At 44.6% G+C, this 15,694-nt stretch overlaps 1 protein-coding gene across 1 annotated transcript; it reads right to left on the bottom strand.

The window, feature by feature from the left end:
- Positions 1 to 141: 141 nt before the first annotated feature.
- Positions 142 to 13,921, bottom strand: LOC146288380 (ferroxidase HEPHL1-like). The gene is made up of 20 exons (XM_084698473.1): positions 13,670 to 13,921; positions 11,480 to 11,724; positions 9,726 to 9,938; positions 9,227 to 9,436; positions 8,673 to 8,927; positions 7,686 to 7,860; positions 7,281 to 7,420; positions 6,992 to 7,123; positions 6,575 to 6,780; positions 6,328 to 6,472; positions 5,885 to 6,097; positions 4,881 to 5,103; positions 4,457 to 4,596; positions 4,209 to 4,334; positions 3,556 to 3,662; positions 3,168 to 3,411; positions 2,845 to 2,984; positions 2,015 to 2,168; positions 1,902 to 1,916; positions 142 to 1,731 (listed from the first exon to the last, which is right to left on the bottom strand). Exons 1-20 carry the CDS (start codon positions 13,834 to 13,836, stop codon positions 1,661 to 1,663), a joined length of 3,321 nt encoding a protein of 1,106 aa, XP_084554599.1. The 5' UTR covers positions 13,837 to 13,921; the 3' UTR covers positions 142 to 1,660.
- Between the last annotated feature and the right edge of the window lie 1,773 nt (positions 13,922 to 15,694).

The following is a 15,694-nucleotide window of genomic DNA, read 5'->3' as shown; positions in this document are numbered from 1 at the left end:
TATCTCCGAATGATTTGAACTGTTCAAACAAGGAACCTTCAATTGCTGTGAACCTTTAGCGCCACCATAAGGTTGAGTAAGTTGTGCGAAAAGTGAGGAGCACCTAAGGCTGCGCGCCATAATGACCGACTCACAGACAAGTGATGAACAAGTAATTTTATTGCACTTTAGAAATGACAATATAAAATACGCATAAAGCTTAAGCCTAGAGCTTAACCCTAGGAATCATGTGAAACACTGTCAGAAGGTGCATCCATGTACATTCTTCACAACTGAATTGATTGAATTATGAACTTAACTACAAAGTATATTTCATGCATGCGTTGGAATGCTGAAAGCTAAAAGCTGAAATGAATTTTAAAATATTGAAAAAGGTTGACTAAATATCAAAAAGCTGATTTAAAAAAAATAGTTTTGGGTTTTGTCAACATTTTAAATGTTGGCTGTACCTGAAAGATTGAGGAAGAAGAAGGATTTGAAAGTTGAAGTTTAAGAGGATTTGAAAATATTATGAATATTGATTTATATTAATTCAAGCATAAGAGGTAGAAAGCTTAGAGGTCATAGCTGGTAACCCCTAAAACTGCTGAATCTTTTAATAGCTGAACGGTTTTAATAGCTGAACATTTGAAAAGGCGCAGAAAGGTGCGACGGAAAAAATAGAATAATTAAATTAAGTTGAATAAAGATTCGAAGAACAATAGTTGCAATCATGAAGCAGCATTCCAACATTTATGCATCTTCAATCACCATTCTACAATATTGTATAATTGTAATAATTGATTGGTTTGACAGTGGATTATATATGCTTGCTTGCTACACAAACAAATACAGTAGTATGCAATCGAATAAGATGTACAGTGCCTATAGAACGTGCCCTCTTGAACATTCTAGCATTTTGTTGACTTCCAATTATTTTTTGTTGTATTCACACAGCATACTCCACACTATACAAATGACATATTCAAAATACAAAAGTGGTAGGCCTATATCAAAATTTGTCTCCACACACACACACACACACACACACACGAGTTAATGTGTGATGGCAGCCATTACAGCTGTGAGTCTGATGGGATGAATCTTTGAGTGATGACTCCTGTCATTTCACTCCACCTTAGAGGCTAGATATGTGTTCTGTGCACACTTTCACCGTTCTGGCATCGTTTTTTTGCTGTTACGTAGTTTCCAATGGCCTTGTCTTTGATCAAATCAGTCTCATTCTTTCTTGGTCAACCCATCTAGGGAGACAGCCTGATTTACAAAAGTTGTCTTGACCATGCTTTGTTTTTCATACCATCTGCTGATAGGAACTTGTCCACAACATTGTTCTCTTGAACATTTCATGGTGCTCATGGTTAAATATATCCATTAAAATGCACTACCCTGCTCAGAAACTGCAGAATTGATCCTGAAATCTATGTAACACAGGTGTGTGATTTTAAAGGTAATTGGTTGCACTTAAAATGGGATCTTTTTAATTACTTAATTAGTACTACTACTTCTATCGTAGTAATACTCAATCATAACAACTTGTATTTCAGGCAATGAGACCTTTTGAAAATGGGTTTAGAGATGCTATAGGCACTGTACATTCAAAGTTGTCACCCTTGTACAGTGCTAATTTCAACACACAGACAAACACTAAAGTTCCAAGTGGCTAGTACAACACTGTCCCCACCAGTCCCAGTGCTAGGCACAAAAGCAACGTAGCTATGGAACTAAAGCACCCTGTGTGAAGAAGGGAAGGCAATGAAGAAAGTAGAGTCAGTTCAGATTAATTACAAGTTTTTATCAGAAATAATTTAACATGATAAACTTTGACTTTATAATTATTCCGCATAAACTTCATGTCTATTCAATAAAACCTTTATTGATACAAACAAACAAACAAATCTAACCTTGAGAGGAGTTTGCTGGAAGAAAGAAAGATAAGTTGGGCATTAGAGGAGGCTAGTGAGTTATAACAAACAAGCAGAGTGACACACACACGTAAACACACACGCACACACACCTCTGATAGTAAAGGTGGTCTCCATGCCAGCGTGGATATGATCTGAAACGTGACAGTGTAGCAGCCACGTTCCAGGGTTACCGGCTACCATCTCGATGGTCTGGAACGTTCCTGGGAACAGGTCAAACACGTCTGCACGGTGGATGTGGTCCGTCTGACACACACGCACACACACAAAAGACACACAAAGACACGCATACACACACGTATGCGGACAAATGCATGCACACACACACACACGCACGCACACACAAACACACACACAGACATCAACACATGCACGCACACAAGAGAAGACAAGAGAAACAAGAGAAGAAAAAAAAAGTGTGGAGGGAGGGAGGAAAGGACGGAACACAGTAGGGGGGGTTAGACAGACCTAATCAAACCATGAAGCTCTGTGCCTTAAAGAGCTGACTTCATGCTCCTTCAGTGTTCTATCCATGAAGGAAGAGGGTTAAGATGATGGGAACTGTAGTCTCGGAAAGAGTACGTCCCTTCTGTGGGACGGACACATCATCTAGGTGCCACCGTCCTGCAAGTGTCCTGCTCTGAGAGAAACCCCCTAGGAGTGCCCTGAACCACGTTACATAGTTCATGAAGAAGTTGTTCATGAATAACTTAGTCATGTGTACATGTTTCCATTACAACGTATTTCACTGTTAAATGGCATTTTTGGCATGGTTGCGATGATGGTACTGGGCATGATAGTGTTAGTTCTCATGGCTCATGATGACGGTTAGAATGACGAATGTGGATCGTGATAGCCACAGTTATGGAGATGGAAATGATTATAATGACAGTGGAAGCTGAGGAGAAGGATGATGGTGTACCTTGTATGTGAAGGTCTCGGCGTGGAAGTGAACCGTATGAATGTCCTTCTCATTCCCCATGCCCAGAAGGTACCAGTCTACCAACTCCCCCGTGGTCATGGCCAAGCCTTTCAGGTTACCGTACAGTTGACCGTTTATACCTACCACACGCACACACACACACACACACACACACATACACACACCATGCATACAAACAGATCAATCATGAAGAGCTACATTTAAAAAAAAACTCACATTGTCTTTATATCCTTCCATTCAATCCTCCATCTATCTATACATGCATACACACATCCATCCATCCCTCTCTCTCCATCTCCCACCATGCATCAAATTGCTCTCCGTAAAGCTGTCGTCCGAGGTGAAGTTGTCGGGGTTGGTGTTGAGGTAGGTCCTGATGTTGTCCTCCAGGTACCAGGATTGGTTCTCGTCAAACACCAGGAAGAGCAGAGCAAACTCCCGCTGGGCGTCTGTCCTCCGCCTGTCCCCTCCTCCCCCCGCACCCAGCCCACTCAGAGTCCCCTTTCTGCACACCACCAAGGGCCCCAGCAGACCACTGAACAGGTCCTGCACACACACACACACACACACATACATAGATATATACCCACACACACACACACACATTAGTGGCATAACTTGAAGTGAAAACTGTGATTACATAAAAGCCCTGACATGACATACTTGGTGTGTGTATGTGTGTGTGTTTACCTTGATGACATCCACAGGGGAGTAGTAGACGTAAGAGATGCAGTTAGGGTCAGAGAGCCCTGGGCCGGACCCCTCAGGGACATCCCACCGGAACTCTGTCATGAAGCCTCACAAGACACACACATAGTCAAGCATTACACTCAGATAGATTCGATTAATAGATAGATAGATAGATAGATTATCTCTGTGTCTATATGATCAAATATACGGTACCAGTCAAAGGTTTGGACACGTTTTCCCATTATTATATGAGGAATGTTACATCATTTAGAGATGTTGTTGTAGAATGTTAATATTACTTCATACGAAAGCAGAAAAAGTTCTCACACGAAAGATAAGCGCATACTAAGATGGGGAGTCAGATGGCTAAGCGGTTAGGGAATCGGACTAGTCATTTGAAGGTTGCCAGATCAATTCCTGGCCGTGCCAAATGACGCTGTGTCCTTGGGCAAGGCACTTCACCCTACTTGCCTCAGGGGGAATGTCCCTGTACTTACTGTAAGACGCTCTGGATAAGAGCGTCTGTTAAATGACTCAATGTAACTAAGACACACAGGGACTTTCATAGAAATTGCAGTATAAGAAAAGCACACACTAGAGTATAAAGAAGTCGTTTAATGCATCCCTCTATGCCTGTGTCTCCTCTCTCTCACCTGGTTCAACAGGAGTGTGCGTGTCGCTGGTCTCAATGCCATGGGCATAGATGGAGTAGGGCCGACTAGCATTGTTCCTGAAGGTGATTAGAATCTGCTCCCCAACTTCTGCCCTGACAATGGGGCCTGGGGGACAGATGTACAAACAATCATTGACAGAAGGTCGAAGATCACCTGCTACAATGTTATGCTATGGTCATGAGACAGGATGAGTGGCGGTAACGCATGTGGATTCGATGCAAACCTACCCATGATTCCCAAGTGTTGCTGGTCCGCCAGTCGTTCCCTCTGCGTCCTGAAGGTGGCATCAGTGTACTCTCTGTAAACAGCTTTCTTATAGCGAGACCCAATCTGCCGCTCACCTTTGCCCACAAAGATGTTTCCTGGACTAGGGACAACAATATACAACGACAAAAAAACAGGTAACAAAATACAGAAACACCGTTTCTTGGAATATTAAAAAGGCCACGTCCCAGACTGATAGCCATCTTGGCTGGACTCATTTCCATTGTCCTAGAAAGCTTCCAGACAGACAATGTCACTGAGGCACAAGATTGAGAATTCTAATAAAGGTCAATAGTTGCAATGAAACACAAAAACAATCTTGCTTTTCGTCTCTATCCCACACACACACACACACACAAACACACACACACACACACAGCACCCCACCTGTTGTCCAGGGTGGCTTGGTGTTTCTCCAGCTCCCAGGAACGGGAAGGTGAGTAGTCCCACTCCACCTCCTCGGCGCTGATGAAGAACTGGACCACGGCCGAGGGACGTGTGTGTGCCAGCGTGTGTGTGAGGTTCCTCCCAGGGCACTCCGCCACAGAGTACCGCTGTCTCATCCCAGCCATGTAATGGTCCGTCACCCTGCAGTTCACCTCATACACACCTGGGTACAGCGGGTAGGGGCGGGGGCGGGGGGGGGGGAGTAGAGATGGCAAGAGGAAAGAGGTCGAAGGTCACACGCCCTGGTCCTGGTCACATGCTCCTAGATGAGAGCTCATTGGCACAGCAGTAAGGCTGGAAGTGTGAGTGGTTTTTGGAAGTGGAGAAGCCATTGTGTGGATATTGTCTCTTTTGTCTATGTTGACACCACAAAGGTTGACTTGAGGTTAAAGCTGTCTACACAGAGACTATAAATTAACTTAAGGGGACGGCAAGGTTTATTTGGATCTCTGGCTTTGGCTTGCATTCCTGTAACCACCCATGTACTGTAAAGTTTAGTCACGCATTTCCGGTTTTCAAGTGTTTAGAAGTTAAGATGATGTAATGGTCCATGGGCTAGTTTATCCTGATTGTCAGCGATTAGTAAATACTTTCAACTTCTAACATACAGTACTGATGTCATGACCTTGAAAAATGTACCCTCTGACCAAACTCACAATAATCTTACATATTCATAGCTGTATGACATCTACTTTCACACCATACAATCATGTCTAAACCACAATAGGAAGAGGTTATTTCAGCCAGACAGTTCATGGCCAACAGGATGCCTTCAGTCACAGCAAACTATGATGGATTCCCTGTTTGGCAAGGCCTGTGTTTATCTATGCGAGTGTGGATTGTGTCTGGGGACTGAAATCACTGAGAAGGGGCTGCTGCATGTGTGTGTGTCCGTGTGTGTGTGTGTATGTGTGTGTGTGTGTGTAGACCAAATAATGACTGACCAGCTCTCCTCGCTTTCATAGTCACAGTAGCCGTAGTGTGAGGGAACAGTTTGAGTGTGTCCCGGGTTGTGCCCTGCCTTTGGAAGGTGTTGCCCTGGAAGTAAACCCCATGGATGTCTGTTTCGGTTCCCAGACCAAAGGTGTACCACACAACCCTGTCCCCGGAGCACAGCTCCAGGCCAGGAAGGTTCCCATACACAAACCCATTCACTGCTGGGATGCAGAAAGATAAACAGAGTTGGATATCAGTCACTGAGAACACAAACAAGATATAAACAGAAAACAAAGAAAAGAAAACACACCAGCCGCAGTCAATATATTATTAAAAAAATCGTCAAATCTTCATCTTATTCCTGGTAGGGGTTTTCTGAGGACTGTGACCAACCGCCCCTCCTGCTGTCACACACACACAAAAGCCCTCGAAAGTTGTGTTGGAACAGTACCATGCATCTTGTTGCTTTCCAGAAAGTTCTCATCCTCTGGGTTGGACTCGTTAGTTCCGTAAGTATCAATGTTCGCTTGGAGATACCAGCTCAGGTTCTCATCCATAATGGAAAACAGCAGGAACATCTCCTTATCTACTCCTCTCTGTCAAACACACACATACACTGGGAATAAGTACACACAAATACTCTTCCAGCTGGTAAATTTGGCCATCTTGGATGGCTAAATAGTGGACCGGTGTGGTACCTGTATGCCTGAACCTCCCAGAGTTCCTTTCTTGCACACCAGCAGGGGTCCTACCAGGCCAGTATTGGTGTCCTGGATGGGGTCACAGGCAGAGTAGTACAGGTAGGGGATGCAGGGGGGGTCTGAGGGCGAGGGACCCTCCAACACCTGCCAGCTATAGGTGAAGGTCTGGTCTGGGAGGACTTGGGAGCCGGGTTTATCAGCTCCTGATGGACACACACAGGAGTAGCAAGGACGGATTCATGACTTATAGGCTAAAGAACGGAAATATAGAACACAAATATTTTCTCAGAGTGGTGTGAAGGTGTTTGTGTGCGTGTCTGAAAGTGAGAGTGTGCTATGTATATGTGCGAGCGTGTGCATATGTATGTGTGTGTGTGTGTGTGTGTGTGCTGTTAGACAATGCTTGTTTCGGACCATCCTGGTAGCTAGTGCCCTGGAAGCGTTTCTCAAACTGCAGGCCGTGAGGCTGGATACTGTAGCTCCTGTCTGCCTTGTTCATGAACGTCACCTGGAGGGTGTCCCCGACCTCAGCCCTCAACACAGGCCCTGGGTACAGGACAGCAAGCACACACCGTAGTCACACGCTGACCCGAAGAGAGGGAGGAAAGTCGAGAAGGGAGAGCTCGAGAGGCAGAGAGCTAGAGATATGGAGAGAAGGCAGGAAAGGTAGAAAGAGAGGATGATGAGAGATGGAGGAGCTCACCCAGCAGGCCCAGATGAAGGGTGTCCGGCGTCACCGGCTTCCTGGTGGAGAACGTGTCGTCTGTGTAGGCCCGGTACACCGCCTTCTGGTACCTGCCGCCAAGCCTGCCTTCTGTCCTGCCTAAAAACACTTCAGACGGACTGGGAGGGGGAAGGGAAAGCGTGAGGGGGAGTTTAAAACCGAGTCTCTTTATACCCCTTTGATAAGTCTGTTGGATGGAATGTCTCGCTACAGCGAAATAGGGCGGAGTCGACAGCCAGGCGGAAAGGAGTCCAAGGTACATAGTACCTAACCTCACAATTGCACTTAGCACACTTGGAACTACTGAACAACCTAAAGATATTGCACGGGCACGGTTGCATCCATAAACGGCATCGGTGTCTTGTCCTCAAAACCTGTATTTACCTTTCACCGTCTGTGAGTGATATGTTGTTTATCTTGTCCATTCCTGAAGGAGCGTAGTCCCAGCTGACCTGCTCGGCTGCCAGGTAGTATTTCCGCACTTGGCCACCGGGAGGAGCCCCTGGGGGCCTGTCTCCCATTCCACAGGACGATACCTGATAGAAGGCCTGCATCCCAGCTGGACAACACAACACGACCACGCACACGTACACACGTGCACACACACACACACATCCCAGAGGGAGGTCAGGAACAATGACACAGGAGCTATTATAAAACCTGTATTTAACAGCTGCAGGGAACACTTATAGGGTTAATCACCCACGGGAATGCTTGCTCAGCAGAACCAGGGCCCCAGTCGATGTCACAGGGCTAGGGAAGCGTCACAGGAGGACATAAGAGCACCGAGGAGAGCAAATGATTTCCCATTCTCCTTTTTGAGTAATCACTGACCTGAATTCCTTCTGGTCTAATTACGTTCTTTTTTTCAAGATGTGTTGACTGTGTAAATTCAGGTAACGTATGATGACTCGTAAGAGAGCGACTACAGCATTCCAGGGTGAGGAAATATGGTTGTTATTTCCTAAACTCAGGATTATTGATCATTTAGCTGGTCGATGTCTGCGTCTCTCACCTCTTGGGGAGTAGTCCAAAAGAACATTCTGCACTGGAGTCTAAGGGTACACGAGGAATAGCCAATCCAAAACATCGCCTAGGGCATCATATTATCTTGGTCTGGCATGTCTTGACATGTCAGGTAAAAGCTATGGAGCCTCTGCTTAACCTTTGAAAGAGGGAGGGGGAGATGTTCTGCTACTGGCTGTTATCTAACCATGGGACCCTGTGTCAGAAATACAGGGCCTTGTCTTGGCAGAGTCTAGAAGGATCCGTATATGGAGCAGAATATGAGATGATGAGACCAGACTTTGTGATTTTTTGGCAACCACGACACATTCTCCTCAGTCAGAGGTCAAGGGGCAGCGGTCTTACCCTGCAGGTGGTCGTTGACTTGGCAGCTCAGCAACCACTTTCCCGTCGTCATGGGGACCATCTCAGTGGTGACAAAGGTGGCTGGGAACAGGCTGACGATGTCGCCGCGGTGACCGCGGTCCAAAAGCGTGCTTCCCTGGAAGTAGGCGGTGTGAATGTCCACCTCGTTCCCCATGCCAAAGAGGTGCACGGCCACACGACGGAACTGGCACAGCTCAATGCCGGGCAGGTTACCGTACATGTACCCGTTGATAGCTATCAGAGGGCAGAGAAGGGCAGAGAGAGGAAGAGAACACGCATGGTGCTTGTCAAGCTCGGCGTGTGACAGAATTGTAAAGGGGGGCCTTGTCCACGTGACTATCAACTGCTGTCACAAACGAGCAGAAAATAAGCAAAAGGACACGTCAAGCTGTTCGGTTTCTTTTTTGATTCAGATACTTGACACCACTGACTGATCAAGAGAGGATGAGAACAAAGAAGGAAGGCCCTTGGAATAAACCCATTCAGTTGGGCCACAGAAACCGTCATGGAATCTACAGGACTACAAGACCCACCATGCATCAAGTTGGACTCCTTGAAGTCTGGGTCTTCCCGGTCGACTCCATCTGGATCAGAGCAGAAGGTGCGGATGTTCTCCTCCTGGTACCAGCTCATGGACTCATCTGTCACTGTGAACATCAGGAACAGGAACTGGTCCACATCCATACGCTGTGGTTCTGGCCTGGGCTGGGCAGCTTCAGATACAGGACTGTCTCTCAGGATTCCTGGTTAAACACAAAACTACTTTTAAAAACATCTTTCAAAATCTTAGATTGTGAGATCATGACCTAATTTAACAACTGGGACTGGGGAAAATGATAGGCAACTGCAATCCCATAGTTGGGTATGTTTGACTTATTACCCAACATCATGAAACAGAATGAGTCCCGCAAGTGTCAACTGTAAGGCATATCAAACATCCCTTAATTGCTGTCAACTCCATTCATCTAATGGATGCATCCGACATTGGTCCGGTATTTGTGTACCTCTCCCCTACCGCTACACACAGCCCACCTTTCTTGCAGGTGAACAGTCCGCCTATGAGTCCAGAGGAGACCTCCTTGGGAGCCTCCAAGTGGGAGTGGTAGACCCAGGTTAGGCAGTTGGCGTCCCCCTCCGTAGGGGCATATTCTGGCCTCACCTCCCAGCGGTAGGTGTAATTGCTGCCTGGAGGCACGTGGTCATCATGCTTTAGCTTGCCGGAGGTCCCGTCCGGGTACAGCGCCCCTAGTGGACAAACATTTTTTACAGTAAAAAACACAGAACCATGGAGGTCATTGGAGCTAGACTACTTTAAGGGGGAATACATGAAGACAAAGGGGAAGACAACAACTTGTTAATCAGTCCATGTGTACTATCAACTCCAGAATTATTGGCACCTCTTGGCAAAGATTAGTAAAAAGTGTGATAAAAAATGTCACATTTTTTATTCACATTGGAAAGAATTATAACAATCCAACCTTCATTATTTTGAGCAAAACCATGTGAATTGCTTTTACTCATCTTTGCCAAGGGGTGCCAATAAATTTGGAGCCCACTTTAGTCTCCCTGAAAAGTGTCAACTGTCTTTAAAATACAACAATTTTGTTGACTGGTGAATAAGTACCAATGGATTGAGATAAGGCACTGTCAGGTCAAGGGTTTAGACAGTAGCAAGGGGCTGAGGTTGGAGTATTGTGATAAGTTTCCTATCCAGGATAACACTCTTCTGGTTCATCATGAAATGGCAAGATACTACACTAAAATATATATTATTGGACATCTTCCTAAAACACTTCACTCAGTAAATCTTTCATTACTAACGGATGTCAATAACTGTATCATCGTGGTCCTTATCTCCAACATACACTTGTGTAAGGGTGCTTCATAAAATAGACCAATGATCTCACAGCACAGAAGGTCCTGAAACAACCTTTGAGTTCATCTTGTCACATGACATAGCTTAGCACTTGAAAGATGTACATAAAGATACCCAGCGCATGTTGTTTCAACTGTCACATACAGGGGAAGACGCAGGCGGCCTGTTTTTAAGTATGGCTTGAAAGCCAAAACATTGTTTTCATTGCTCACAGAAGGAGGATTTTAAGGGTGGATATCCTGCTGGATCTTAAAATATATCTAGACATAAGGCAGAAACTAGCCAGAACGATTGTACTCCAGATGATAGGCTGGACGTAGTTTTCAGTAGTAAATCTATCGTAAGAAAATGCCTTTGAATGACTTTTTGAGCTCTCCCTCTTTTCTCCTACTCTCGTGTACATTGACTGTCTGTCTTGTAGTCTGTTCCACAACGGTCGATGGTATCAATGTTATCTAAATGGCTTCCTGTCTGGCTTGCTGACTGGCACAAGGGCACCAATTCTAAAGCCAATGAGGCCACAAGTCTGGGAAGAACTAAACAGTGCTGACGTATTGGATGTCTAAAAACAGACCAGCAAAGGCCAGTGTGTTTGCGGACATGGAGACGTATACAAAAGAGGAAACTATATCCACTGCAGTGATATTTTGGTGTCTCTTTTGGGTCAAAAGACTGACAAAACTCCTGCCATGTATTGCGACAATTCTGAAAGATGACCTTTTACACACCTAACTAGGATGGAGATAAAGCAGTATCGTTTGCTCTTTGCCAGGAAATCCACTGTAGGAAAGAGTGTGTATATTGTTTTAACAGTCATTTGAGAAGATGGTCAGTGCGATAGATAATAATAGGCAAGTGCGTGTTTGTACAGATGCGGGCCTGTGTTGGTGTGGAAGTGGAAGTATCATACCCTCTGAGTCCTTCTCGTAGAAGACTCCGTGGGGGTGTATGGAATAGTTCCTGGATGCAAAATTCTTCAGGTGCACCACTATGACGTCACCAACCTCTGCCCTCAGAATGGGTCCGAGGAGACCCAGCCAAGCCGGTCTGGGGGTCTCTTGGCTGTACGATGCATTTGTGTACTGCCGGTACAGAGCCTTCTTATACACACGGCCAATACGATGGGGCCCTTTCTCCAGGAACACAGATGCATGTCTGACACAGACAGACAGACAGAAAGACAGACAGACAGACAGACAGACAGACAGACAGACAGACAGACAGACAGACAGACAGACAGACAGACAGACAGACAGACAGACAGACAGACAGAGTGGGAGAAAGAATACATGAATGGAGGTTACAGAGGGAGAGAAAGGATTATTTATTTTTTAAGGGGAGGGGGGTTTGGAGGACATTAAAGAACTGTGATTGTGTGAGATTCCATATCCAATTTACAGCTTGCCTGCTATCTCTCCAGATCTGGTAATAAGGAAAGGAATAAGGGAAAATACAATTAGCAGATCGAGGCAATTAAGTTGAATGTGAGGGGAGCCCATGGCCACCAGGGGGCCACCTGGGAACTGCCCGAACTTCATGATTCAGCCCATCTAACACATAAGGACCGAGTCATCATGTCTGACTGAAACACCCTGTGTCACAATCAGGCCTCCCAGCCACAGAACACAGTCACCGGAGTACCGAGAGGGCACACACGTCGCACGCAGCTGCACACGTTAATAATTAGTCATAAGTAATGAGTCTACCCCCCTGCTCCATTACTCAGGTGTAGGGTACTTAAGCCAGTCACTCAGGGCGAAGTTTTGTCTCTTTTGGGCTCTGATTATATGTGTATGACTCCTGCATGTCTGACTACACCTAATAAAACCCATATTTGGATACGGAACCCTTCGTCCTGGGAGTCCATCCGTTACACTCTGCTCTTCTCCACCCATTTTTGTGTACTGGTAGGCCTTGAACAGGGATGATTGGGATGATTGGGATGATTGATATAAATGATATAAATGATATAACATTTTATATAACTGCCTCTGTGATTATTTATTAGAATAACTCACATTTCACATTTTGTTGCACGGCACAACAGCAAATCCTTTTGTGATTGCCTCTCGAACTTTAGCCTCCACCATAGTTTTAGTAATGGTAAATTACATTCTTTTCAGTACATGTGATGTTGGCAATGTAGAGCTAAAAGAATTGTGCCGTTTCATATATATGATGATAAATATGGATGAGAGATGTCAGAACCGTCAATATTCACACAAATCCCGCAACTGCGCTACTGCACATGACCATAGAAGCAAAACTTGAGGTAGGCCTGTATAGATTATTACAGGTTACTCATATGATAACTTTTCATGCTTTTTTCCTTAAATTAGATCTGAATATATGTGATGATAAAATGATAAATTCTTAATTTATTGCGATTCTTTATGTGACACTTTTTCAATTTGAGAACATAGCATCATGTTAAATCCTGGTCCTTGGGGTCTGCTGTCTTGTATGTCTAAGATGTTTCCCTGCTCCAGCACACCTGTTTCAACTTAAGGTTGTTACCAGGATTCCACAGAGCTTGATCAAAGCCCATTCATTTGAATCAGGTATGTTGGATCAGGGAAAGATCTAAAACATACAGGGCAGTGGACCCTGAGGACCAGGGTTGAACACCATTGTTCCAGATTAAGCATGCAGTAGGCAGTTTGTTTTGCCAGAACTTGACATTCCAGAATACTATCATTTGAGCTTCTACAGAAATCTCGAATGGGTGTTTGCAGAGACGTGGGGGTACCTCTGCTTTCTCAGTGCTGTTTAACTGCGATGGCAATAAAAAATACATGCATTAAAATATACATTTTATACTGTGTAGGCCTATTATAGGCTATAGCTATAGTCAAAATGTCGCAAGAGAGTTTTTTTTCCAAAAGCTCACCAAAGCAAAACTTTCAGATCATTAGATTAATGTAATGATTTTTTTGAAAGTTGCCTTTTGTATTTTATCTTTTAAGATTTCCCTCTTTGCTCTTCTCCTGCTGTAGCGGTAACATGGGAGGCTATAGCAATTACTCCATCTAAACAATTTAACTGGAACGTCTTGTTTTTTTACATTAAACGAAGGCAAACATTCAGTCAAAGAACTTACTCATCATCTGCGATGTTTTTTCCATTGATAAGATTTTTGCCACTTGGTGCGTAATCCCAGTTTCTCTCTACGATCCCGATATAGTAAACTCTCTCTCTGCATTCAGCCTCCGCTATGGCAGACAACAGGAGTACCAGACCCGAGAACATGCTCCGAAACCCTGCCATCCAGTCAGATGAGTAGTTGGCTACTGTTGTGGTGGAGTGAGACTATAGCCTATTTGATGTACCCTAGGCTTTTTGTTTTGGGAGGAACAGAAACTAAACTTCCGTTAACTCCATGCATGCACGTCTACACCGGGAATCCGAGTAGTTACGAAACTCCGCTTTAGGAAACAGTCGCTCTATTCAGCATTTTGCGTCCGTTTGGCTTCATGTCGTGGGGACCCGGTCCGCCCACTTCAGCAATAGACACTTGACGAAAATGAACTGAATATTCAAGATAGTAAGCTATTGATTGTAGGTGCCTTTTATTTTTTCAGAATGTAGGAAAGTAATAGGCCTATGGCTAGTCTAATTGACTAATAGGCATCAGTATCATTTGGTTTATTCGCAATGTAGGTTTATACAAACACGGAATTTAATGTGGCAGGAAGGTGCAACGATAAACATATACGGATCTTAAATTAAAAGAAAAAACGTAATAGTCTAGCTAATTCTAAGAATTAAATTTAAAATATTAAACAATTTAAAATGTTAAATATATGTAAAAATAAGAATACGAATATGAATGGGCTCCATGTTTTGCTGCATTGTTGTCTTTGATGTGTTGTTCTATATTAATACCAAACAACTTACAAGTGCAATTATTTTCTAAATGCTGGTATTGTATTCAATAAACAAACAGTAAAAGTAAAAAAACAAATTTAAGAATATGAATGGGCAGCATAGTGCAAAAGATATCAAGGTGGCTTGTGCGTAGTACAATAGTTGTCTGATGGACTTACAATAGATAATAGTTAAATATCAGTGGGAGTCCTTGGCCTTGTTGAAGAGGCCAATAGAGGATGGAAAGAAACTTTTCTAATGGCGTGAGGTTTTGGTCCTGATGGACCGGAGCCTTCTGCTGGAGGGGAGTAGCTGGAACAGAGGGTCCAGGGTGGGAGGAGTCGGCCACAATCTTCCGCGCACACCTCAGGGTCCTCTGACTACAGACCAGGGGCCTCTGGTCTGTCACTATGTCCTGTTGGCCGTGGCTTCTTGGGCACAGGGATGATGGTGGAGGACTTGAGACTGGTCAGTGCAGTGCTTGAGGGTGATTGGAGAGTCCAGCCCAGCGGCTATGCAGGGGTTCTGCCTCTTGAAAAGTCTGTTAACGTCTCCCTCATGAACGGAAAGAGTCGTCTGTGGTGTGTGTGTGTTTGGGGGGTGGGGGGTTCTTGGGAGGTGTAGTTCAGTCCAATTGTCTTTCAAATCTGCAGTAGAACTCGTTCAGGCCGTTGGCCAGGTGAGAGTCGTTAGTGATGTGGGGGGCTTCGCTCTGGGCTTGTAGTTGATAGAGCCCTCTCACTGGTTTTAGTCTCTCCGAGTGCAATGTCCAATGTATGTCATATATTCCTATGTCCATTGCTAAACAGGTTGTTCAGTCTCTTGTTTTGTGCCATTTAGAAAACTGTCCAATTATATGGTCGTCTGCATCACAAAAAGACCTTCGTAAGCTTCAAGTGGTACAAAATAGGGCAGCGAGGACCGTCCTCCAGTGCTCTCTTGAGACTAACGTGGTCCTGATGCACAAATGCCTTTCTTGGCTCACAGTTGACGACAAAATTAAACTACGATTAATTTTACTATTGTGGAATGCAGTTTTTATGAAACAGCCACAGTTTCTCTCTAAGCAGCTTGTTTTTGTAGGAAGTAGACACCTATATGCCACCAGGCAGGCACTAGGTGGTGACATAAAACTTCCACTTCCCAGGACAAATTTTCTGAAACGCACATCACTTTACAGAGCATTATCTATTTGGAATCGACTCTCTGTCTCATCACACAGAATTCAGAACAAATATAAATTTAAGAGGACAGTAAC

The sequence above is a fragment of the Hypomesus nipponensis genome, chromosome 5 (assembly GCF_054491055.1).
Source record: "Hypomesus nipponensis isolate SF chromosome 5, ASM5449105v1, whole genome shotgun sequence".
Taxonomy (NCBI): Eukaryota; Metazoa; Chordata; class Actinopteri; order Osmeriformes; family Osmeridae; genus Hypomesus; species Hypomesus nipponensis.
This window is presented reverse-complemented; position numbering and strand designations above follow the sequence as displayed.

What these genes read in the sequence shown, in the direction of transcription:
- LOC146288380 (XM_084698473.1), bottom strand. Translation starts at nt 13,836, where the DNA reads ATGGCAGGGTTTCGGAGCATGTTCTCGGGTCTGGTACTCCTGTTGTCT. An exon ending in TCACTCACAGACGGTGAAAG is followed by an intron (nt 7,421 to 7,685) that starts GTAAATACAGGT and finishes TCCCCCTCCCAG; the next exon opens with TCCGTCTGAAGTGTTTTTAG. An exon ending in GGAGAGCAATTTGATGCATG is followed by an intron (nt 2,985 to 3,167) that starts GTGGGAGATGGA and finishes TGCGTGTGGTAG; the next exon opens with GTATAAACGGTCAACTGTAC.